Source organism: Daphnia magna, linkage group LG8, assembly GCF_020631705.1.
Source record: "Daphnia magna isolate NIES linkage group LG8, ASM2063170v1.1, whole genome shotgun sequence".
Classification (NCBI taxonomy): domain Eukaryota; kingdom Metazoa; phylum Arthropoda; class Branchiopoda; order Diplostraca; family Daphniidae; genus Daphnia; species Daphnia magna.
In genome coordinates, this window is record NC_059189.1 from 1,023,972 (window position 1) to 1,050,191 (window position 26,220).

The 26,220-nt window shown below is 40.4% G+C and overlaps 1 protein-coding gene across 1 annotated transcript in view; it reads left to right on the forward strand.

Annotated features, from left to right (window-relative positions):
- Nucleotides 1-538: 538 nt before the first annotated feature.
- The window catches only part of LOC116929363 (tyrosine-protein phosphatase 99A), a 40,720-nt gene continuing 15,038 nt past the window's right edge, over nucleotides 539-26,220 (forward strand). Inside the window, exons 1-3 of the mRNA XM_045178564.1 lie at nucleotides 539-1,110; nucleotides 1,961-2,065; nucleotides 20,255-20,662. Of these exons, the coding sequence (XP_045034499.1) occupies nucleotides 1,975-2,065; nucleotides 20,255-20,662 (499 nt within the window). The 5' untranslated portion in view covers nucleotides 539-1,110; nucleotides 1,961-1,974. The remainder of the gene's footprint in view (nucleotides 1,111-1,960; nucleotides 2,066-20,254; nucleotides 20,663-26,220) is intronic.

Genomic DNA, 26,220 nt, shown 5'->3' on the forward strand with positions numbered 1-26,220 from the left:
AAGCCGCCACCTACTGAGCTCGTGTTCCCTTCCAGTCTTTTTCTTAAGGAGTCGTGCTGTTATTTTTGACGAAAAAATAAAAAAAAAATAAGGTAACCCCGAAAAATAAGAAAAAAAAAAGAAAACCGTTGTCTTCTTTTCCCCCTTTTTGTTGAGACACCTCCAATTCCTAAGACTATATGGAAATGGTAGCAAAAGCAGAAGCGCTACGGGTTACGATAACCTTTTTTTTTTTTTTTTACACAGCCATTGGTTGCGGTCCTTATTTTTTTTCTCGTGTTTTCTACCCCGGAAAAATGATGACCAACCTCTGGTGTCTTTTTTCTTGTTGTATATTCTACAATCGGTGGCATATATAGATGTGGGAAACCCTATGTAGTGTATTCTATACCTTTTTTTTTTTCCCTCTTTTCCTCTTTTCCCCCCGGTTGGATATACTCCAACCCACCCCCCGTCTGTTGAGAGGCTCGTTTTCGTCCATCGCACCGGTGCAGTGCGCGCGGTATAGAGCCCCGGCGAGAGCGGCACAGACCTTCAGTTGCCGACTTGCCGTCGTCCTGACAGCACACGCCGGTTGTTAGCGTCTCATTCGATTTTCTCACTCGTGTCAAACATTTTGTTGTTTCTTAACTTGGAATTTCAGTTTTTTTTATTGGACAATATTTTTTTTCAAGGCTTTGGGGGGAGTTTTGATTGGCAATTTGATCGTGTTTGTTTCCAACAAAAAAAAAAAATTGGATATATCGTGTGCGAGTGTGGATTGTTTGCCAATTAGTGTCTTTGTGCTACTAAAGAGAAAAAAAAACAAACAGACAAAGTGAGGAAACGATGTTTGTTGATCCGGGTCGTGATCGTAGACGCGTAGCGGCGCGAGTCAATTGAATCTGATTCGGGAAAAAAAAGGGAACAAATAAAAAATAAAAGGATTGAAGTGTCTTCTTTTAGAAGAAAAAGAAAACAATCTGACATCGACATTAGTCATTTTTGGTTTGATTTTTTTCGTTTTCGTGATGCTTTTATGAGAGAATAAAAGAGGGGCCCATCCCGTCATCATTCACGAAAGTCTAGTAGTGTATCACACCTCATCTTTTTGTTTTCCCCAATCTCAAGGTAAATATATTGAAGAAGCAAAAGTGAAAGGTTTATACACATAATGGTGAGTAAGTGTGTTCTTTTAAAACACTTGAGCGCTCCAACTCGCACATAAAAATTGCTCTCCCACAGTGTTTGATTAATTAAATAAAATAAAGGTGTTTTGGCCCTCGTCAAAAGAAGAATAGGTTTCAAAAAAATAACAAACAAAAAAAAAAAAAAAAAAGTTACAGTTGTTGAATACCAATGAGTTTCTTTTACGTACCTGTTGTTTATGTTTTCCGCCGTTCTCAGTTGTTCTAGAGCATCACGTCGGTGGCGATTTGTATCTGGCCGCTTGTTTATTCATCTCGCTATTTTCGTTTTTGTGCGTGACGTGTCCTCAAGACTATTTTGTCTGCCTCTTTTGCTTGTGTAGAAGAGAAGAAACATTTTGTTTCGAGTGGGGGGGCATTGCGACCGATTGGATAACCATCTGATCTTTTGCGGGTGTTGGCGGTCGATTCATTTCTCATCGACACGCAACGAGAAAGGGAAAAACGACACATTTTTCTCGCCATTGCCAACACGCGTTTCTCTTTCATTAAAGAAACGTTGAATTTTCTTTAAAGAAATGTGCGCTTTTTTTTTTGGAATGAATGAATTGCTGACCTAAAAAAGGGGTGTGGGGGGGTGTCGGGGCTACATGCTTTTGCTCTTTCATGTAGAGGCGCTTTTTCATTTTGAAAAGTTGCGCGTTTTGTGCCCTGTCTTCGGTACTGGACATTTGTCCCCCCCATAAGCACCGAATGCGTCGTCTCTTTCAAGTCAACTGTGGTCATTAAAAATGTCGTCTTTCAACCCTTTTCTTTTTCTTTTTCTTGAATAGGTTCAACTGCCGTGATGAAGTACCAGCTCAACAAGACTATACCGGCGGCCGTAGTGTTGATGCTGCTGAGCCTCTTGAGCTCTCACGTCGGCGCCAACATCTTCGGTAAGTCTTGAAATATTCATGTTTTTTTAAATATTTATGTATCTCTTTAAAACGCGCCAATTTTAAATGTATTTGCGATTTGATAGAAAAAAATAGAAAAAAATCCGACTGCGACGTTTGTAAATGCGTATCATTCAGGGTGGGAGATGTAAGAAAATCGATGGGTGAATGTATTTCGATCGGGACGCAACGTGTGAGGGGGGGGGGGTATTTTTGTGTTGATGGATTTGAATAAGTGAATCTACATGTCATTAAAGCGTCGTACACACCGTCGTTGGCGCTCTGAAAGAAAAGAGACGAGTCTCAAACGACTTTTTTCAATCGTTCGTATGCAAATGAGTTGCTGCTGAACGTCGCACGATTCCTCCCGGGAATTTCTTTGCTTTTCTTTTCCTTCTTTAATGGAATAATTAGCTTTTCATTCTTGTCTACGAGTATGGAACAAATGGACTTTTTTTTTTTTTTCATTTTTCCTCCCTCTTTATTTAACCACTACTCTGAAGAATAGAAGTTTAGGTCGAATGTGTGGCACGGTCGCAATTATATCGTCTACGCGCCTGTTTTTTTTTTAATTCTTTTTTAAATAACTTTATTTCGTGATGCACGAAAAACCCAAACAATTGAATCCTCCACTTTATCCCTTCAGAGAGCTGACAGAGTGTCGATATAGTTTTCTTTTCGCCTATGACTGAAGCTTAATAAATCCAGTGTGGATGCATCCACCGCCCAGCCGAATAGAAGCCAATGTATTATTTAGCTTTTAGTGTCATTGAATTCTGGAGTTTTTCTCTTAAAAAATCCTTGCGACTTTTCTTTGAATAAAAATAGATCGTCTTACTTTAAAACTGCAAAAGCTCCCCCCTCTTTTTTTTCTTCTCTATTCCTTCTATATAAACAAGCGTTGAAGCGACTAGAAGTGGCACTCGACGGACCTTGATCCGGCCTAATGCGGCGGGACTGAAGAAACGAAAAGATATTTCTTTTTTCCCCCAACACTCTGGCCCACTTTAGTGAAATGAAAAAGAAGGGGAAGAGCGTCCAAGCGATTGGCACGAGGCTTCTGTTCATCCATTTCAAAAGATTGAATTTTCTTTTTTTTTTTTTTCTTTTTAAATATTATTTGAAAACCAATCCTGTAGACACGAATGCGCACCAAGAGTCCACGGCCATGATGCAAGTAGCAAGAAGAAAATTGAATTTGAGTTCTCTTTTATTTGTTTGCCCTGCTTGAAAACAAGAACGTCTTGTCCGTTATTGACACATACCCCTATCACAAGTGCGTGTCTGTTCTCTCCTGCTGTGTGTGTTTTCAGATTGAAAAAAGATAACCGAGTGAGTGAGTGAGTGTGAGATATGGTGAGGAAATAACTCGGTGGATATCGATTTGTGTTTCTCTTTTCTCTGGGAAAACAAGTTCTCTACGCAATCTTGAAAACATGGTGGTTGCCATCGTTGAAACCTTGTCAAAAAAAAACAAAAGAAAAGAAAAATCTCCTATGTTTTGCCACGCCCACACAAAATCGGGAGGTTATTACGTCTATAGAAAATCTTATAAACTTGCACACTTGAATATAGGCACATTTTATTCATCACAAACACCGGATATTTACATTTTATTTTTTTTTAAACTTTGAAAACTCAATGATGAAAGTAGAACAGGCAAAACTCTTTTTAAATTAACGCGTTTTGTCACGGCCTACTGCCCTAGCGAAATGGCCGTCCAGTAGCTTTTGAATGCGCGTCTTTTTAAATATATTTTTTTTTAAAATCTCTCTGCTATTGAATTTTTTTTTAGGGGGGGGGGAGGAAAAAAAGTGTTTTGTGTTTGTTCAATGGGCTTGATAACACTTGAGCATTATAGCAAATGTAGGGGGCTATATTCTCTTAAAGACAGCCATTTTTTTTTCCCATTCTTTTTCTATTGTGATAATGTGTACCGTCTGCCGGCCATCTGAAACACATTCACCTTGCTCTTTTCTCTTTTTTTTTTTTATATTTATTTTTTTGATTGAATAGTATTTCTTGGCATACTATCCAGGTATATGGCAGAGATGTATTTAGAAAGAAAGGGAAGGAAAAACAGGTAGAGATTTGAACCTTACGGGTCATATAATATGTCGAGACACACTTTAAAAGAAACCATTTTATTTTGTTGGCTCCCGTAAAAATCTATTGAATTTTCTTGGAGTAAAGAAGAAGGGAAAAGAAAAGGGGGGGTTCAGAGGACTATGGACATTTAGAAAGAAAAATGTTGGAAGAACGTTATTCGATATTCTAGACCCCCTATTTGTAATAATGGTTCAAGGGGTTTTTCTTTTGAATTCTTTTGTCGTCTTGGATATTGTTGAAAAAAAAAATTTTTTTTCTTGTTCATTTTTCAAATAATAATAATAATAAAAAAGTAGCGTCTTTGGAGACTCACATTAACGAGTATTTACGCTCGTTTAGCTACCGACTATTCCACTCGACTTGGTCCTTTTTTTCTGTTGGGTGGGATATTCGAAAGATTCTAGAAATTCCAGGGAATTGTAGAAATCCTTTCATTTTTTTCTCTGACGATGGTCCAATATCGGATTGAATTTTTGGCTATTGTTTTCTCTGACTAGCGCACAAACTGGTTTCTTTATTTGCTTGATTGCGTTTGTACAATTCTACACGAGATATTCTTTGCCATGCCGAATATGTTCTCCACGTTGGGTCTAATCATCTTTGGATTGCCGTCAGTATTTCATACCTTGATTATTTACGATCGTCCTAAACATCGTGATTCGAAAGCTTTTTTTAATATTTATTTTGTCTACGTCACGAGACCCGCAGAGTTGGGGGGGACTCGTAATGTCGTTTTTTTCTCCCCCTCTGGATCCCAACCGCTCGATTGGAAGAGGGAGGGAATAAATATTGACATTCTTGATTCTCAATGTCCTATTCTTTTTGTTGTATCTATATGGTGAGTCGCTACAATAGCAAGATGGCACAGAGAGAGGGATTCCAGGGAGAGAGAAAAGAAAAAAGGAAATAACGAAATGTAACTTGTATATTATCAGAATCATTAAGTCTTGGCAAACTTTCTCTTTGGATATATATATTTTTTTTTCCTTTTATTTTTGGCTTGTTGTTGCTGTTTCCCAGTGTGTATATACGTCCAGTTGTGGAATCATCGGGTCCGAAAAGGCAAAAACCATAACAGCAGATGGTATAGGTGCACACCCGCTGCGATTCGTGAAACAAGCCAAAAAAAAAAAACGACTCGTTTAACTCTGGAACACTGTCTCTCTCGTGTGTGTATGTGTGTGTGTGTACTGAAAACATGAAATGGCCACTGCAGATGCGATCGTTCTGCCTACAACGTCAAAACGAGCCTCGCTGCTGGTCTGTTTTTGAATTTTTTCTTGACTTTTTGCCAATAAGAAAAAGGAAACAACTCTCCACCTTTCTAGAAAGGACAATTTCGACTATTGGAAATGCTTCAACTTTAAAGGCTGATGGGCAGCGTGTCGTTCCTGCTGAGGATTGCAAGTGGTTAGGTTATTGCTTACATTAACTTGTATCTACAATGTCTTTTGGAAGCTTTCAGTTTTTATTTTCCTTGTAATTGTTTTCTTTGATTCCAAAAGCGAAGAGAAAAATGTTGTTTATAAAAGAGGAACGTAAAAGGCAACGAGCCCAGCCATTGCCAGAGTGGAGAGGCATATCTTGTGTACACATCAAGATGGCCAGCAGTCAAAGCAGTTGTTGTCTGCTGACCATTACGGCCTTGGAAGAAGCGCGTCCACTCAATGAACTAAATATAGTGGAGCCAAAAAGTAGAATAGAATCTGATACGAGAAGGAAGAAAAATGTTTTAATTTTATTTACAAAAAGATTTAAGAGGAGAGACAGCTGGCGGGCACGATGATTCTCCTTTTTCCTTCGTGAAGTCTGGCACGCCAGAGTGGTGGGGGGATGGCACGCTCCTCTGCTCACCTTGCTTGTCTCACCAACTTCTGCGAACCAATTTGAAAGCCTATTCATTGGCCAGTGAGCGCGCGCTCTCTTGTGTATTTTCATTAGAGGAACGAGGAGAAAATAATAGAAAGGTGCAAGAAAGAAAAGGGAATTATTTTTTTTTGTCTCGTCATTGTGCCTTGCTTAATTTTTCATTTTGATAAACGGAAACATAAGGAGGGATCTTGTTTTGAAGAATTTCTTTGGCTGTGATTACTCGGTAATCAACTGTGAATGCCAGTGGTGCGTTTCAATTGTTTCTTGTGGTTCCGGATGTTTTTCTTTTTTTTTTAAAGAAAAAGTGTTTGGCGCGAGATTGCCGCGTCAGAGTTAAGTCCATCGAAAGTGGATTAACTAAGAATAACAATTTTCTTTTTTTTTTTCTCTTGGACTTTTCGTGTGCGTCGTTGGCTTTGAAGTTTGTACTTTGGAATATATCCAGAGCTAGTAAAGCTCCAGTTTGTTTCTTTCTCTTGTTGTGGCAAACAAGAATAAACACTTGTCCGAACGGATGGGTGGAATTGGGAACGGGTTGTTTGGACGCCACACAACGTCGTGAGTCTTTTTTTTTTTTTTTTTGGTTCGAAAAAAAAAAAAAAGTCTAAGGCCGGACTTCCTGTCCCCCTTTTTTTTTTTCTGGTTGTTGACCACCTGATGAAGGAAATCGTACCGCAAAACTCTGATTTCAAACTTGGGGCAAAGTTATCTCTTTTTCTTTGTTGTGTTATAGTTTTTTTTTTTCCTTCTTTTTCTAGAGGCACTTCCACCACTCCTTTACAAACTCCCTCCCACGCCCGTTGTAATCGAACCCATCCGGCCGTCGGTTGTTGCGGTTGTTGTACGTTCTTTTTTTTTTTTTCGCTTCTGGCTAATTCAACTTGTGTGTTGTTTTACTGCCATTGAATTGTGTTTTTTTTTACTTTTGGGCCGTTTTTCAAGTTGGTTTCATTTCAATTGAGGAAAGCAAGTTTTGAATATTGCGCTGTGAGAAATGTAATGAAATCGTAGATTTGGTATGGAATAGTAAGAAAGCAATCGGCTTCTATTTTCAACAAAGACGATTGAAAAATGGTTTTTGATACAACAATAGAGTTTGCGAAAGGAGAGGCGAAATTATTGCCATTTGTAATCATTTTTTAAATATTTTGTTTAATTCCATTTCTTTCATTGCGCAGTCGGCGTGTTCAGACGTGGTACACGGAGACGCTAGAAAATGACTTGTTTCTCAGTGACGTCTCTCTTTTTCAAACACCGGAACTGAACGATTTTTGAGCGAAAGAGGAACATTTACACTTAAATTTTTTGAGTGTGCGAGTGGCCAAACTGGAGCGGACATGCATCCCCCCCTCTCAAACAAAACAAAAAAAAAAAAACGAAAGCGCCCTCCTGTTTGTAATAATAATATTTATTAGACCTTCGCCAGCAGATCTTCTCTTTTTTATTGTTTCAAACTCAACAACCTCCCCCCTTCTCTCTGATGCGCATTTGTTTTTCTTTTCTCTTTCTCTCTCTTTTTAATGGCCAAAAGACAACCAAACGGTAGGGGTATATAGTTAGACCGAGTGTAGCGAAAATGAATAATTGCTACGATGGAGAGGGGGGGAGTAGGATTGGTGTCAATTGAAAGCCGAGAGCTCTACACGTTCAACCCGCAACTTTTGGTTGGTTGTAAATAACAAGAAAAGAAAAAGGGGGGAACGGTAATCAAAGCGATGCGGGAAACTTAATTAAAATCCATCATAAAGTAGGGCTCACTCACGTTCGATATGGCGAAATTGTTGTCACAAAAGAAAAGGAGAATTTAAAAAAAAAAAAAAAAAAAACTTTTTTATTTTATTTGGGCAAATAAATTTGATTTACTTTCTTTTCGTGTTGGATATCGTCTGCAGTTTAATTTGCTTCGTTTCAATGAACCGTTTCTCTTTTTCTTTCGCGTTTCGCCGATTGTTGCCGACACGCCACAATCGCGATGCGGTTACCATTTAGAAAAGAAAAAGGAATAACAACTTGAGAGACAGTGTGACCAAATGCAGCGTGTATTTACCATTCCCCTCCCCGCCAAACAAAAAAAAAAAAACTTTATGGTGTGTGTGTGTACCTACGGTTCATTACCCGGGTTTAGAAAAAAAAAAAAAACAGCTGAATTGTAGCGTGACAACGTGACCAGACTATTCGATAGTTTGAACTAAAGAAAGAGGAAAACTTGCGAGCAATTTGAAAAGTTTTCCCTTTTGTTTTTTTTTGTTTTTTTTTGTTTTGAAAACACTGGCATTATACAGAGAATCTTGTTTATTTGTTTCCTGACTAGAAATGAAAAAAAAAAAATGGTTTCCTTCGTCCGTCGACCGGAAATGTGTTGACCATTACGCCGTGAGGGGAGAGTCTTTCGGTACTGGCAGATAAATCTTTCAAAACAAAAAAAAATTGCATAAAAAAAAAAAGAGAGAAAAACTTTAACGCGGTTAAGGCAATTTTATTTTCGGCTGCGTAACGTCGACTGGCCCGAATCTTGCCAACGAGCAAAAGACGAATGGATGTGACATAAATAGTCAACGCAAGCCCTCCCAAAAGGGGGTGTGGGGGTATGTTGACACTATCCGTTCGGTTCGTTTCCATCCGAGTTGCGCTATCCATTTTCACGGCTTGCTTCATCTGTTATTCCAAGTGCCTTTATCGATCAATTCATTTCACGGAGAAACAAAGACACACACACAGGAGAAACTGTAGCGGGAAAAAAGAGGGCTGGGGGGGTACATGTTTGAACGAGAGACAGAGAAAAAGCTGACCCAGGAGAATTTTTCACGCCCAGTGGGAATATCAACACGCACAGGCGCTTCCCTCCCGCGTTTCAACAATGTCGCGCCAGTTTGATTACAGCGTCGGCTTCCTGGCTTTCCATCACATCCTCTTGGTAGGACGGTAGGGGGGGCTACACACACATACACATACAAATGAATGGGCTTTTCAATTTTGGACACATTTGAAAATGTTAAGCAACTGGGTGGGGGGACGCATTAGAAACGTAACATATTAGTTTGATGCTTGAATGTTTGGGTTTGTTGATCATTTTGTGTGTGTGTGTGTGTGTAGAGATGATGTGTGGAGTATAGTAATGCGTCTGGTAGAAAGGCATGGCATACCATCCTAAGGCATTTTTTAAATTTTAAAAACATTTTGTATTTTCTTTTTGGGAGGGGGGGATGTTATGTTATGCGACGATATGCGAGCGGTTTGTGGTGGCAATTCGGGTGAAGGCTGTTGCGTCATTACCATACACGACCGCTTAAAGAGTTTTTTCATTCGAAACGTGCGAACCGGGTTGCCGAGATTCTCTCGCCCCATCTCATTGTCACGCTCGATGGATTTCGTGCGGTTCTTGCTGTTGTTTTATTTTGTTGTTTTCTTCTTAAGAATCGGCCCATAATGTTCGCACTGCTGGGCTTCGATATGAAATGTGTTTCTTCTCCTTTTTTTCAGTCGTTCTTATTTATATTTTTTTTGTTGGGTGGGAGGATTTACTGGAAGGATTTTTGTTTGTTGAGTTGCTCCGACGGGTTCCGACTCCGGATGTCGGAGCTCCGGTCCGTGCGACTTCCTTTTTTCACGTTTGTGTGTTTTTTTTTTTAAAGAACCAAAACCGTAATTAACGCGTTACTTTTTTGCGCACCTTCCTTGTTAGAAAGGCAATTGGCGTCCAAACCCCATCCGCTCTAGTCGGAAGCGTTTCGGACGCCACTCGATTTCTCCCTTTTTCTTTTCTTCCAAATTTTTTTTTTTTTAATTTTATTTTCAAAATTATTCCCGCGCTGGACTCAGTTTGTGAGAAATATTTTGCGTGTCTGCAACAACTGCCTTTCTCTTCAATCTTTTCAACGTTATCCCCTCCCGTCTGTCGTGAGAAACGGAAGCCCGGAAGCCGAAAAAAAAAAAAATGTAAAAGAAAAACGGAATGAATAGTTCGTGGCGCATTTGACCGGAAGTCGTCTCTAATATGTAGACGTCGTATAGACACACATTTTCTGTTTTCTTTGAACAGCAAAGACAACAAACTGACCAGGTCTGGATGTATAGACCCCCAAGACAAAAACAAGTAAATCCATGGGAATGGGACAACTTTCCCGGACTGCCACACCTGTGCGCACACACACACACACACACACGCTGGACACAATCTCTTTGTGTGTGTTTGTGTATGTGTTTTGCTTGCATTTCTTTAACGATTGCACAGTTCCCCCTCCAAACACGACGTGAAATCAAAGGCTGAGAAAATAGCGTGAGACTTTCTCTCGATGGTCATTTGTTTTCTTATTCTTTGCCGAGGGACGATTTCTTTCCTGTACATTTTCTTATTTTCTTCTCTTTCTGGCCGGAATTTCGAAGTTCCAGCCACGTCGAATTTTTATTTCGTCTCGAAAACTTGTAGAAATTATGTGGGGGGGACTAGTTTTAAGTTGTCAAGTAGAGCCAATTGGCAATCGCTTTTTATGGGGCTCGATTGTTTGTTTTAACGTCTCTGGACTTTAGTTGGCTACTTTGCACTTTCTTATCGGACGAGTTTTCATTGGCTTGTCGAAGAAGTGAGGTGAAATTTGATTCGGTTCACAAAGTCGATAGATGCAAACACGAGGGACGTGCAGGTTGCGTGACTGATTACAATTGCCAAATAGAGTCGGGAAATGGAAGGGGAGTCGTAACAAACGGGCAACGATGTTACAGGCGCCATATTTGAAACAAAAACAAAAACAAATCAAATGGATGGAAGAGAAAAAAACAAAAATGAAACTTTGCCATTGCGGCAGTTGTGTTTGCCTTTACGTCTAATGTTACGTGACTCGTGTCGTCACGCGATCCATTTTCGATCGGTCGCAATTGCAGTGAATAGAAGCGCCGTCGATGTTCTTTCTGCGACGGAATCCAATGCGACGTCAGTGTATTTTATTTTGAATTTGACAAAGTCAAATTCAAAACGTAAGAATGAGGAAAATCACATTTGAATTGATCCCGCGTGTCTTTGTCAAAACAAATGAAATAAACCTGACCTAACAACCGTGAAAAAAAAAGAATCGATCGCATTTTCGAATTCTTTTGTTTTTGTTTTCCTCTTGTATTTCTTTAGTGCCGTTTGGTCCATCACAGACCCCAACGAAAATGAAATAAAATTTGTTTTTAATGAGGTGCTCGTTCACCGTTACGGCCGCATTGGTCACTCGGTGACGGGAGTCGCTGAACACGTCCACTAACCTCTCGAGATATATATACCCTGCCTTCTAGGAAAAGAACAATTATACAACCTCTGAATAAGAGGGGAGGAAAAAAAAAAAAAAAAAAGGCAAAGTTTAAAACTAATCATAAAAGATGATAATCATCACAATAAAAAGGCAAGTGAATGGACCTCTTCCAATATGCCCTTAAGCGGATCGGTCACGCTGATTTCTTGAATTTCCTTTTGCCCGAGTCTTTTCCCTTCAAATGTTTTTTTTTGGGGGGGGTTTATGTCCCTTTTAAAATGGCCTACCTGCGCGATGGTTCGTGTAACACGAAAAAAAAAGTGTCGTTTCCTACGCCATTACAATTTTTTTTTTGTTTTTTGTTTTTTTTTTAAATGAGAACAAAAGGGGATCGAAAAAAAAAAAAGCGAGGCGGATTGCACACAGGAAGTGACTCGGACATTACACGCCCTAGTGACTTGCTCGCCATTCGCCGTTTCCCCTCGACGATTTTGCGAGGACGCGAAGAGAAAAAGAAAAAAAGGGGAAGAAATTGAACGTAAAATGGCGAGCGTGTCGTAATACGTCGTAAAAGACACAAAATCAAATCAAGAAAATAAAACAAATGGGGAGGACTTTTAAATGTAAATCTACCAATAATTTTTTTTTAATCCTTTTTTATTGTCGAACATTTTTGTTTGTTTTTTTGCTCACGCAACCGTTGCGACGTCACTCACGAGAGGCTTATTTGAAACGACGTCGGGAATGTTGTCCATTTTGTTAATCTATAGCCCGGCCCAAAGCAAAAAATGCAACAACTTTGAGAGCGCCGAAATGCCCTGATTATAATCCGACTCTGTGTGATTTTTTCTCTCAAACTCTCTGTTAACAATAGTTGCCTAGCAACCGCTTATATCACACACATATAACGCAAACAACTTGAGGAATTTGATGGGCGCCGTTGTATAGTCCAATTTCTTTCAGTGACAATATCAAGAGCCATGCCATGTCTATCCTCTACTATTTTTTTTTTCTAATGAAAATCCAATCTAATTAAGAATCAAGGCCTTGGTTTAGATAGCGGGCCAAGATCAAACGAGGCTCTTGAATTATTATTTTTTTCATTCTCTTGGAGCTGACGACGGGCTCTGTGCGCTCGGCCGAGCGCATCATGCCGCCCTCTTGTTTTTCTTACGCATTTTTTTGTTTTTGTTTGTCAAACGCGCGTGTTTGTCGATTGTGTCCTTCATCCGCTTTTCTCTTTACGTCATGTGGTTTTTATTATATTATTATTTAAAAAAAAAAAAAATAAACGAAATGGAGCGGCCCCTTGTGTTCATTGATCCGTGCCGGATGTTTGAACAGGGACAATAGACGCAAGGATTGAAATGGGACAGTTTCAGTTTCCTTCAACTTGTTTTTCTTGAGGATTTTTCTTACGTGTCGTTTTGCGAATAGGGGCCTCTCAACGGCTGTTTTCCTCTTAAGGAGGAGTTTTATTTGAAAAGCGTTTGGTCGGCAAACTAACAAAATAAAACAGTTTTTGTTGTTGTTGCCGTTTTTCGGTTTGCGCGAAAAGCAGGCGGAAAGCCTCTGGCCCAGCGGGGGGGGGGATGTTGTTTGCATAGATTGTGTGCGTGTTGCCATCCGTTTGAAAGAGGGAGACGGTGTAGAGGCCGGGCTGTACATTTTCATTAGGCGGGAGAAATGAGTTCATTCCTGACAACAGCTGAAAATATTTCTCTCTTCTTCCACATCTGTGAGTGTGTAATTGTTTGGCGCATTCCGCCCTTTATTTTTTTATTTTTAAAGCCGCAAAAACCGCCGACGCCGCCACCGCCTTGTGTGTGTGTGTAGCCACTGACGCCGCTTCGTTATTTATTACTGTACAAACGCAAATTCCGGGACCAACAAGCAGTCGGACTTGTATATTTTCTTGTTTCTTTGAAATGCCACCTATTTTTAGGCGCTCACGTTGACCGGGGCCGAATGGCGTACGGGATTCCGGACAGATGGGATGCAACATTTAAATAAATAATAATAATAAAAAAATAAAGAATTGATTTGTAAGGCCGGCTGTGTATACGCGGCAACTGTCGTCTGTTAAGTTGGTACGTCAACTGTCGCAGACGGAACGATACGCATCTATACGAAACGTCGGGACAGTATGCGTCTATCTGGCAACCCCTTTTTTGCCAGATGGTTAAGAGTCTCTCTGATAGGAGATCTTGACGAAAATTGTTGCAATACTTATTTGTTTTTTTTTATGTGGGATTTTTGTTGTTGTTGTTGTTGTTGTAAAGAAGCGGATAGAAAGTATAGGCACGATGCGGATCTCGGGTATGTTTTGCATGTCGATCGGAATATTTTAATTTTTTTTTTTTAAAGGGGCTGTCATGGTTTAAAATGTAGAAACATTGACATCCATCATGTGTTGCGTCTGTCATTTCATCTCCGTTTTTTTTTTGTTTTGTTCAAGTGCGCGCTGTTGTATATCCTACCTGTGTAATACAGGAATCTAGTGACGCAACATTCCGTTCAGTTCCGGTACAAAAAAAAAAAAAAATTTAAAATCAAATGATTAAATCAGAAATCAACATCAAGATTGTGTCTTTTCACTTGAGGTCAACCTTCCTAAAAAAAAAAAAATGGCAGAAAACATGGGCCGCCTATTTATTGGCCTATCGACATCAGAAACCACAAGTCCACTCAATCCTATATAGAGCCATATAATATGCTAACTGTTCTCTTGCACCGTATAAATCGATAGACGCTATCTCCGATCGAGAAGACGAGGCAAAATTCTAGCCGACTCTTTTGGTAAAGAAAATATGTTTGGATAAAAAAGAAAGGGGGACTATATCCAGCAGTGAAAAGAGAAGACGCTCTTGTGTAACCATGGAGAAAGAAGAACCAACGCGCAGAGGGGGGATTTTTATTTAAAAAGAAAAATCAGAAGACGTGGGTATATACCACCCGCGTGTAGAATTGGAAATGGACGTCAAAGATTAGGAGGCATATGACCACCTGGCGATTTTACGCTATTGCCACTATAAATGGCCACTCGAGAAGCTGCTGACTCGACGGCTGGGGATGACTCTCTACCACTCAGAGCGGCCGAAAAAAAAAAATTTGAAAGTTTTCAAACGTGGGGGAGGAGGAGGAAATAAGAAAGAAATCTACACAGCTCTTTTTTGGTGTATCGATGTGGCTGGAGAACGTTTCACAAAGATATAGAGTCAATAGTTGTATTGGTGTGTGTGTGTGTGTAGGCTAAAGGAGAGCGAGAGAGAGAGAGAGAGTAAGAGGTGAAACAAAAATGAAAAAAAAAAAAAAATATGTGTTTGAAAAAGAATCGGGTTCTGACAATAGGAAGAGCCTGGCTCTCGACGGGAGGTGAATGTGGAAGAAAATTCCTTGTGTGCCATTCGACCCGCGTCTTTCCAATTTTCTAAAGCGACTCGTTTTTATTTTATTTTTTTGAATATTTCGGCTCTTGTCTTTTGAATTTTTTCCCCCAAACTTTTCGTGATTTCTTTAATTTTGTCACCAGAAAAATAAATGAAATAAGAAAAGGACAAAGTTTTGTTTTGCCTATTGTGTGTGACTTGTGTTTTGGGCTGGTGGGACGGGCGCGTTTGTTTGTTTATTAAGTTTGCTAACGAAGCGGAACAGCTTCGAAGTTGTTCGGCCTTTATTATATCGCTCGTGGCGCGCTATTTGAATCATTTTCCCTCCTTCATTGTAACGCCAGATTGCTGTTGTTGTACGTCGTTCAAGTTTTGTGAAACACGAACGTTTCTTTCAGTTTTTGTTTTGTTTCAAAATTGCGCTATCGATGAGGTTAGTCAAAACCGACGAGGAAGAAACGTTTCTACTCTTTCAAATCCCCCCTTTTTTTTTCCGAGGCTGTTTCTAAATTTGTACGCAAACAAGTGAAAGATGACTAGTTCGTTTGATGACACGGCTGGATAAATCTGCGTCTTTGTGTGTGTGTGTCCTGTTTTTGTTGCTCGCGTTCGGCACTCACTCGTATTGCGTCGTACGTTGTATAAAGATGTAAGCCCCCATATCGTCGAGACCCCGTCATGTCTCTTAATATTACGACTCGGAGGAGAGGGGGTACGACATGTGATGGTTGTCAGAGACGAAAACAAAAGACAAAAGGGAGACGTGACCGCATCCAAGACCATTTGAAAAACACAATAATATACAGTGGAGAGGTTCTTCTTTGTTTAGTTTTATTCCTTACATTTTCATTTGTTTTTATGCGTCCAACGTCATGTGACGCAGTCGTCTACCCAGACGTGATTGCCTATCTTGGCATGTGTGTGTGTTAATAAAAGTCGCAACTGCTGATGTCGATATATGCCAATGACGTGTGGTGTGATCAACAACAGAAATGTGTGTGGGTTATAAGCGCACAAAGCTCTCGTCGACCATATAACAACAAGACGGCAGAAAGAGAGAGAGAGAGAATGAGAAGATGCACCACAAAACACTTATTTTGTTGGCCTGGAACTCGTCTCTCCTCTCGCTGGACAGTTTGGAAACCATCTTGTTTTGGCCATCTCGAAAACATCATCTTATGATTATTTTTTTTTTTTTTGTTCGGGGTCGGGGCAGGTTGTTATCACCGGGTCGTCAACTTCTTTCTTTCTTTTTTGATTTAAAAAATTCGATAAATAAACAAGGATGTGATATGCGCCTTTTGGGCCGCTTATCTCGATTTCCAACACGGCCAAACAAGGTAGATGTATAAATAGTCTGTCTGTCCGTGTGTCCATCCGCGCTGTCTGCATTTTTATGTTTTTCTTTTTCTTTTGGGGCAGGGGGACGTGCTCAATTCGTTTTTTTTTTAAATTCTTTTAAAACCAAAGATATTTTTTTGCTTTTTTGTTTTCTTTTAAAAATTGGTTCGGGAAATTTGTCGGCATTTTCTACGGGGTGTCGTGTCTGTGAATGCGATCGTGATTGTCCAGCAGTTCAAATTGTGACAATCGGCCCCACTCAAAAGAGAAAGAAAAAAAAAATGAAATGGAATTTGAATATCTTTGACGCAATGGAATGGGAACTTTTTCTTTATTTCCAAAGAACCCGATCGTTTGCTACGAGGGTGGCATCAAGTACTATGACGTCATAACTAATGGAATATTCCGCCAGAAAAAATGTAAATAAATAAAAAAAAAAAAAATATCTTCTCCCCCCCTTTTTTTCAATTCAAAAAATTGGCTGTAAGATGTGGGCAAGATTAGTCATTGGTCGAGTGTCGTCTGTGCTGTATACCATAAAGGATGAAGAAGCCTTTGCTTTGTCACCGGTACCCGGCTCGGTTTCTCTTTGATGGTGTCAAAAAGAGACTCCCCCCCCCCCTTCCCCACTTGAACCGTACATTATACGCATTTTGGCCCATCCAATTTTTTATTATTATTTATTTTTTAAAGAAAGAGGATCGGCTCTCCAACGAAGCACCTGGTCCTCTAGAACGATTACGTGTATAAATATTCTTTCTCGGTGTCTCCTTATATTCTTTATTCGTTGCACTTCTCCTGAACACACAGACGCTCCCCCCCTCTTTCTTTTTTTTTAAAGCGCGCTCTATTGATAATTCTTCGATAGGAGCGTGACCCGCCGATTTTCTCTTTATTCAAAATTCTAATGAACATAAGAGGAAAGAAACATTTTTTTTTAAATTCCCATACGTTTGCCACATCAATGCGGAATGCAACCGAGTTTTAGGATCGTTTTCTTCTTCTTCTTTCGTAAGCGCCACGTATAGACGAGAAATGCCTTTGCGTACCAGGTGAAATTTTAAAAAAATGGGACGACATTCTTTTTGAAACATTTGTCTGTACGGGGGGGGGAACGAAAGGATTTTTTTCTTTCGTAAAACTTATCATTGCCACTGATCGTCATTTTATCTTTTTCTGGCGAGAGAGGGGGGGGGGCAGTCAGCCCTCACACCATTTCACGCAAATTCAGCAGACGACTATTTTTGTTTCCTCATTCTCACCTGTCCCCAAGATTCCAGGTGCGCGCAATGTCTCGGCAAAGAGAGTCGCATTCGAAAAGATTTTTCCTCTTTCAAAAATTCATGAAACGTCGGACAAGATGAAGCAGCTGCGATATTTTTTTTTTTTCTAAGTGAAAGAGACTCCCCCCCCCCCCCAAAAAAAAAAAATTCAAATGTTTGATAAACGATGAAAGCGACTTGTGTGTCTTTCTAAAGACAAAATACCTCGACACCCACCGACAGCCGATTGTTGCGTCTTTTATTTTAAAACTCGGCATTCATTTTTAGTCTTTAAATAGCCTAACGTTATACACACATCTTTGATGTTTTCATTCTTCCTATTCGTCATGGCAGCGAAAGAAAAAAGAATAAACATATGAAACAAAAACAAAAAAAGAAAAGGGAAAAGGATTTAAAGATAATAGTAATGATAGCAGCGAGCGTGCGCCTTCTTTTCGTTTATTTTTAAGGTAACGATATGAACGACGGGGGCGGTCATCGTAGAAGATTTCACGCGGTGAATTTTCTTTCTTCCTCCCGGCCATCTATTTATTTATCGCAGACGAATATGTATTGCTTCTCTTTTTTTTTTTTTTACTTCTTTTTCAAAGCAGATCTTTTTATCTGTACACAATTTCTTCATATTTCTTCTTCTTTTCGTGAACAAATTGTTGATGGGCCGCTCGGTGTGCTGCTCATTCATCATAAATCGGCAACGGGCCGCTAGAAGCCGAAGAATGTTGAAAAAAACAAAACAAAAGAGATAAAAAGGGAAAGAAAAATATGGTGGGCTATTTGAATTTTCTATTATCCATCGAGCGCACAAGCGAACGGCACACGTAAAGTTTTCTTTTGCCGCATAGCCGACGATCACCACCACCCACCACACGTCTGCCAATAATCAAAGGCAGACTCTCGGGTGTGAATGATGTGCCGCTCCTGCTGCCACCAGATCGCGGCCTTTTCCTTTTTTTTTTTTTTGTTTTCTAGACAAGAATTGGAAGACAATCAAACCGCGTGTTGTTCATATCTCTTCGTTTTTAGCGGCGCGTATCGCTAATCGTCCGAGTCTTTTTTGTAACGTCCCGTGACGATCGATCGATCCGACTAGCTTTTAGTCCTTTCCTTTCTTTCAAAAATGTAAACGAGTGGCTCGGCCAAGAGGCTGATGGCCCCTTTTTTCATGCTAAAATTCTGCGTCCTGAGGCCTGGACACAAAACAAATACCTGTAATGAGAGTTGGAGAAGCGAAAGAAAGAAAAGGTACTCGGCATTTCACGAGTGTTGCTTGAAATGTGTTCACCCCGCTCATTAGAAAAAAAAAAGGAAAAAGGTGTGTTTACATAAGCGCGTGTGCGTGCGCCAGTGCGTAAAGCCGCTGCCCAAAAGAAAAGAAAAAAAAAACACGCGATTTGCATACGTAATGTAAAAAAAAAAATGTTCTTTTTTTATTATTATGATGATGGGTACACGATGATTACAGGATTTTTTCTCCGGCTTTTTAAGCGGTGGGTTTAGCGCATGGCTCGACTGACCATTTTGATTACGTTGCCTATATGCAATCTCTGGGTATTTTATTTTATTTTTTTTGCATACGATTATTGACGCAGATACAATTTCCCCATTTGCGTGCGGGCCGCTTCAAAGAACGGACAAATCACACACGCGGACATATAAGAGCATGGCGCGAGAAATTCAAAAAAAAAAAAAATACAATGTCTTGGGCATGTATTTCTGAGTTAACATTCCAATGACATTTGATTACACAATCCGTTCTATAAAATACATTTCAACAAAAATCCAAAAATTGGAGAGGGGAGGGCGGGATATGGACAAGGTGGAAAGTGGGATGAATGTAAGGGTTGCGTCCCAAAAGAAGAAATATGTTTATTATATGAGAAGGCGTATAGAGATGACATTAGTCAGTTTTGACGTGTTAAGCCTGTCTCTCTCCTCCCCCTCTCTTTCCCTCCTTCGCCCTTGTGAGACCCAAATAAAGACATGGGAGAATAATCAATCCATAGCCGAATGGAAGGGATGATTTTTTTTATATAAAAAAAAATAATAATAATAAAATGCATAATGCATGAAAAAAAAAGAAATGAATTATTATATTCATGGCTGTCAAATCTTGTTCCTCTTTTTGTGTCGTGACGTCATGTCTTCCGGCTTTGGAATGTATCAATTCAACCGGATATGAGAAACGGCAATGCCATTGTGCGCTGTGCGGTCATTATCGTTGAAGATTAAATCGATTGCATATGAAATGAGTTTTATCGATCGAAAATCGAGTTTTCTTCAACTTACCCCTCCCCACATTTTTTTTCTTTTTAATATTTCGCATTAAAAAAATTTTTTTGTTTATTTAATGAACATGTTCGTTTATTTTCTTAACTCGACGATACGTATTTTCTGATGTGACGGCCACAGCTGGTAGGATTTCTTCTATCCCCCCCCCCTCTCTCCCCACCCTTAACATAAGATGGTCGGAGGGGATTTTCTGCTCGATTTCCTCTTATAATGAGAGCTTATATGTGTACTCTACTACTTTTGTCATCCTCTTTGGCCTTTCTATACTTAACTTCTTCCCTCGCTGTATACACTATACGTAGCTCCTTCGTTTTCTCTATGTTTCCAACGAAAATACTTGCCAGATAACCCCCCTCCCCCCTTCCCTTTTTTTTGTGGACTTGTGGTGGGGTATGGAGGGAACGCAGAACAGTCCCGGTGCGGTCCAGTAACACGGATCAGTAGATTCTACATCTCAAGCCGCTTTTATCCTGACCGACAGATAATAGCGCTTCATTAGCCACGTCTTAATTTTATTTATTTATTTTTTACCGTCCAAATCTAAAAGGTCATGTTGTTCTAATAAATGGCAATGAGACTGGATATCGTGATAACAAACCCCTCCCCCTTCCCATATTTGCATCTAATTAACATAACTAATTTTTGTTGTTGTTGTTGTTGTTGTGTTGTTTGCAGATATATCGGCATTGTCCTACCAGACGGTGGTGGTTAAAGCTGGCCACAGTGTCAATTTAACATGTCCGGGTGTTAGCGAACTGTCTCTCATTTCAGCGCTGGAATGGCGCTGTCAGGGATGTAATTTAGCGCCTTCGACGTCGTCGTCTTCTTCTTCTTCGTTGGCTTCGATGAACGGCACGAGAAATTCGGCTGGCGGAGGATCGCACGGCGAAACGTCTGCCGTCAAACTGGTCGAGTACAGCAACAACGCGGTCGTCGTCTGGAACAATCAGGACAGGATGTCGCTCGACTCGCAAACGTACGCGCTCCTCTTTTTCCCCGTCCGCCATTACGATCACGGAGAGTACACGTGTTTGGTCAACGAACGCCGACGTCCCGACACCATTATTCACCTCGTCGTTCAAGGTAAGCACAAATTCAAAATTTGCCCGCCCTTTTTTTGTTGCTAAACAGTTTCCCTCCCTTGTTTTTTTTTGTTTGTTTTTACGTGACGCAAACAGCTGTCAGTCTTTCTTGTCATAACGTCCAGCACGTAACGAGGGTGGAAGACCGTGAAAGATGAGGAGATTGGGGGGGTTCTGTTTTGTCCTGATGGGGGGGGGGTTGTTCTCTTTTGTATTTGATGTTTATCTTATGAGTCTCTTTGATTATCTCTAATTTTTTTCGGTGTTATATATCGCCCTCTTGTCGTGTTTGAAGCATCCGGATCATTCCGGATTTGAAGACAATTTCTTTTTTTATTTAAAGAGGAAGGGGGGAGAGAACGTTGAGATTTGAATTTCTAAGCCTCTTGGATTGTTCTGCGCACGTAGGGACCATTTGACATGCGTAGCACATTGGCAGTGGATGTTACACACGTGTGTAGGTTTGCATCTTTGTGTGTGACGTGACCAGTTTAAAGAGGAGACGTCTCTTTAGTGGTGCGTAGTAAAGAGATGCTGCAACAGCTCTGGGGAGTGGACAACGCGGCAGGGGAGTTCTTTATACGTTGCAAAGGAAGGCGAAATTCCTCTTTGTCAACTCACTTTTTCTCGTGCGCTAACACTGGCATCACCTTCCTCTTTTTGCCGACCCTCTTTCTTGTTTTCTCCCGTGTCTGTGTGGATAGCGACGAGGCGCATCACCTTAGACAAATGTACACCCATCTATTCGGTGTAGGGTGTTGTACAGTCACCACCCAAAGAGAGTGGGGGGGGGGAGGAGGGAAGTGGTAGGGTGTGGCAGGATGGCGTTCGGTACGAAAGTTAACAGACACGCAGCTCTTCCCCCATCTTTTGACTCAATTTGTCTCTTTACCCTCGTTTGAATCTAGAAAGGCCAACTGTCCTACCCTTAACGGTGTTCACAGCTGCGCTCTCCTCCTCCTCCTCCTCTTCCACCCCTGAAAATAAATAAAAAAGTAAATCGAAAAATTGGGTGCCTTTGCCACTAAAGCCAATCAATGTGAGAAGGAAAAAAAAATGCTCGAGAAAAGCCTCTTGTAGCAATCACCAACTTTTGTGTACGTGTGTAAGCGTTGAAGAGAGGGGCGTGTCGCTAATGGAATTGTGAGGAACTGTGGCGAGTAACGGGTATAGGAAGCAGATGATTAGACAAGCACTTTGAACGTGGATGGAGCAAAGAAATGAAAATAAATCGATGGGGTCTGCAGGTTTTGATGAAGAGGTCAACATTGTGCGATTCGATTCTCTTCTTTCTTCTTTTCTTTGTTGTGTGCGAAAGATACACAAACCGCGCGTCACTTTGAAATTCGTATCAGTTCAAGTGAGAATGGAGAGAGAGAGCTGACTCATGTCTATAATCTGTACACACGTTTGGCTCTGCCTCTTGTTATATTTACCTACTGTGTACTCTTTTTTTTTCGTGCGCGCTTGACTAAGCCAACACGGCCCTCTTCAAAAGAGACCAGCATCCAACACATTCCAAATTTGTTTTCAGCTTTTCCTTTTTTTTTTTTTCATATTGAAACGGTGCAATCTGTTCGCTTTTGATGCCATGTTTTGTCTTTTATTTTTTTATCTTTGGGTGTTTTATATAGATCTAGTTGTACTACATCCATCGACATATAGACTTCGTTATTAACAGTATGCAGGGCACGCATTTCAAATATGGCGCAAAAAAAAAGAAAATAGTCACGACATTTTTGCCCTTTTGTTTTTTGTTTTTTTTTCCACTCGGTCGATCGCGTTCAGAAAATTCGTGTAGGGGAAAAAAAAAAAATTGGGGGAACCAATAAACGATCACGACGCGTGTACACGCCCGCCACATCCCCCCAGTTCCCTAAAAAAAAAAAAATTAATTTATGTATGTATATATATATCAAACTGAAGCCACCCATTTATGCAGGGGGGTGGGGTGGAGAAGCAAATAGGCTGAGGTGCTGGCAAGACACGATCCGTGCACGCGTTTGCGTTCGTGTTTGGCGTGTGGCGGCCTTTAACATATCAGCAGCAGCGCAATGCCTTTTGAATATTGGCGCCCTCTTTTTTTTTTTTTTTTAAATAAAAGGACCAGGAAATCAAATCTATTTCATCATCTGTCCATATAAGGGACGAGGGTTTGGAATAAATGGGGATTTGAAGGGCCGCAGCTGTTCATAACGCAACGATATGACGTGTGCGTGTGTGTGTAGTAGGTCTATGCGTAATCTCCTTTTCTCTGTGTGTGTAGCTGTCGTGTAACACTTTATCAAGCCGACACAACACGACGGCAGGCGATTTTCGATTGTGGGGCTTCCAAAGTTGATGACAGCAATTGATTTTGTCTTGTGTGTGCTTTTTATTCGACTCTTTTTTTTATTGTTGTTGTTGTTGTTGAATGAATCCGACTGGAAAGCTGCGTCCTCTATAGAAACGGATGTGTGTACACGTCATCGTAAAAAAGAGGGGAAAGTGAGAAAGTATTTGGGGAAAAGAAGAAGAAGAAAAAAATTGACACGAAATCCCTTTCGACGTACGTGCCCAATCAAATGGAAATCTTTTGATTTTGATTTATTTATTTTTCTTTTGTTTTAGTTTTCCGGATATACGTGTCAAAGTGTGTATTTAATTTACGGCCGACTCTTTTGCAAGGGGCAATGATCGTAGATCTCGACACGAACACACACACACAGACAGACTTCCCAGTCCGTTTTTTTTTCTCTTTCTCCGATCGATTGGAACGTCAAGACAAGCTTCAAAAAAAAAAAAAAAAATAATATAATAACTAAAAACAAATTGTCTCTCTTATCTCAAATCTCCGTTTGCCTACATAGGAGAGGACCTGTATATATATATATATAGCCTGTGGTATAGACACGTAAGATTGAGGAAAGAAAACAAAACACCAAACATACAAGCGATAAATCATCGGTGAGAGTTGGGCACACACACACACAGAGAGAGAGACGATGGCCATCGTATTTTCGGTATTGGGCTGCGACGCCATTTATCCGACGCTCGCATAGCCACTCAACAGGAAAAAAAAAAAAAAAATTATAAATTATCTTTATTTTATTTTTTTTTTCTTTATATTTCCTTAATAGTTGATGTATGGAAATGGGGACGATGGAACATTTCAACACGCCGAAATTTCTTTTTTTTCTTTTTCTTTAAAAAATTCTTTATTCGACCGTGTGGGCTATACGAGCGCTCGTCTATAGAATAAAGCGTTTTTGGGTTGATTGATTTCCATATTGAAGTTATAAAACATATTAAGAGGATTTCTTTTTTTTTTCTTTTTTGCTGGGGGTCTTAACGAGTCAAAAGGTGGGTGGATACAGGCGGAATAGATGGGCAATGTGAGATAAGAAGAAAGAAAGGGCACAGGCGTTGCTCTTCCCTGTGCGTCTTGTGTATGTACATGGTACGTCGTGTATGTATACGCGAAAAAAAGAAAGAAAAGGAAAAAAAAAAAAAAGAACGGCCGACTCTTTTGTTTTGGTTATTGATGCACTGGCGGTGAACGATAGGGCAAAGCCTCGGCCGTCGGTCTCATAACTCTCAGCCATTCGTGAATCAAGTTATGAGGCTGGAGGCGAAGGCGGGCCGGCGCGTCCCAAATGAAAGCAAACACGGATATGCAAAAATAAAATGTTTGAAAACAGGAGAGGCCAATGCGTTTAGTTTCATTTCTAATCGAAAATGAAACGCATTTAAATTAGGGAAGAAAGGATGTAGATCTCGATGGAGAATGTATGGGGGGGGGGGGTTCTTTTTATATTCAAACTGGCGACACTCGGCAGAAGAGCTTCTTTTTTAATCAGATCTCTACAGCAAACAAAAGACTCTTTTCTTTTGTTTTAATTTTTTTTTCAATATCTTCTGAGGGGTGTGGCTTTGCTCGCCCCCGCAATCAATTTGATCTTTTTTATATTACTTCCCTTTTCCCTTCTTGTCTTGATTTTCGTATCGGTGCTGGCCAAAAGCGCCCCTCTATTTTATTTTTTTTTTGCCATTATTTCCTCGTTCCCCCCACTGTCTTTCCCTTTAGACTAGAAACACACAGTAGTGCACTACTATATCGTTATTCTCTTTCGCCCCGTTTGGCCGTCCGTCCGTCCGCCCCTCTGACACATCAAGAAACTTGCGTTGGTTTTTCATTCCACCCCGCACACTACACACCCCCCCCCCCTTCCATTCTGTAGTCCGTTTCCCATCTAGAAGATATCAGCGAGTTTCCCGTTTTACTTTATTTATTTATTTATTTATTTATTTTATGTTTTCTTCTATTCCGTTTTCATCGTTAGATCTTGGCTCACGAAAGAACCGGGGGGGGTTGTATATAAGGGAGAGAATTCCAGTGGCACTATATAGTCGTCTAGTCCTGTAAGATGTAATAGATCACGAAGGGGAGGGAGAGGAAGTAGTAGTGAGGGAGAGACGAGGGTAGGGTGGGGTGGAGAGAGAACGAGGCGGAAAAAAAGAAGAAAAAAAAAATCAGGGAGCTCATGGGTGAGGGACTTTGGTGAGCTCGCAAGAGATGCCCCCCATAAATAAATAGAACGGAGTAAAGGAAATAGGCGAGGAAGGAAAGAAAGATCATCTTCAAACTGAGCATTTTTTTTATATATATATATGCCTTAGACTTGAGAATCGCTTTTATGGTGAAAAGGGGAGGGGAGGGGGGTAGGAAAAAAGAGAGAGAGAGAGAAGAGCTAGTTGAGCGTTGAATTGCATTTTCTTCACCCTGCCTACCCCGACTTATTTCCTCTAGTTTCCCATCGGGAGATGTATCTTTAGATATATTCCTCGGTACGGTACATCTCTAGAATACGGTATGTGTATATTCGTGTATATCTTTATGTAGTCTGTGTGCTCTTTTTATTTTTCTTTCTAGACGATAAAAAGAAAAAAATGCAATGGTTTGAGAGAGAGAAAGAGAACAAGGTGGGGGTTAAAAAAGGGGGGAAATCCCTCAGCACGTTTTGTTTGATGGACGAGAGAAAGGTCTCTGGAGTCTGTGACGCTTGACACGCATCCAGTCTGATTGCGTCGTTGAAGCTTTAACTTTTTTTTATTTATTTATTTAAAAGGGGCGCAGTTCTTTATTATTATTTGTTGTTTGTTGATAATGAATTTATCGGTGAGTTGATTCCCCGATGGATTGACGGACAAACAGCACAGCGCGCAGGAAAAAGCTTCTCTTGGAGATGAATAAATGAAGAATGCGACCTATTGGACGGGATCGTTTGAGCCCCCACCCCTCACGAGGCAACTGGAGGGATGATAACGAGGGCCATTGCAGGTTTGGGATATACTCCCCCCCCCCCTCCCCCGTGTTGTGTTTTGATGACTGCAGTAGTGCGTTTTTTTTCGAAGGAAGCGTTAAGTTTTATAGGGAGAGAGTCTCTTCAATGTTGAAGAGCTGATCGGATGGGGAATTTCACATGTTGAATTAGTTGGTCAAACAATGAAAGATAAATTCAAAACAAGAAGAAAATAGTCGCAGTGGTAGTCACTTGGCAATGGAGACAGGTCCATCAG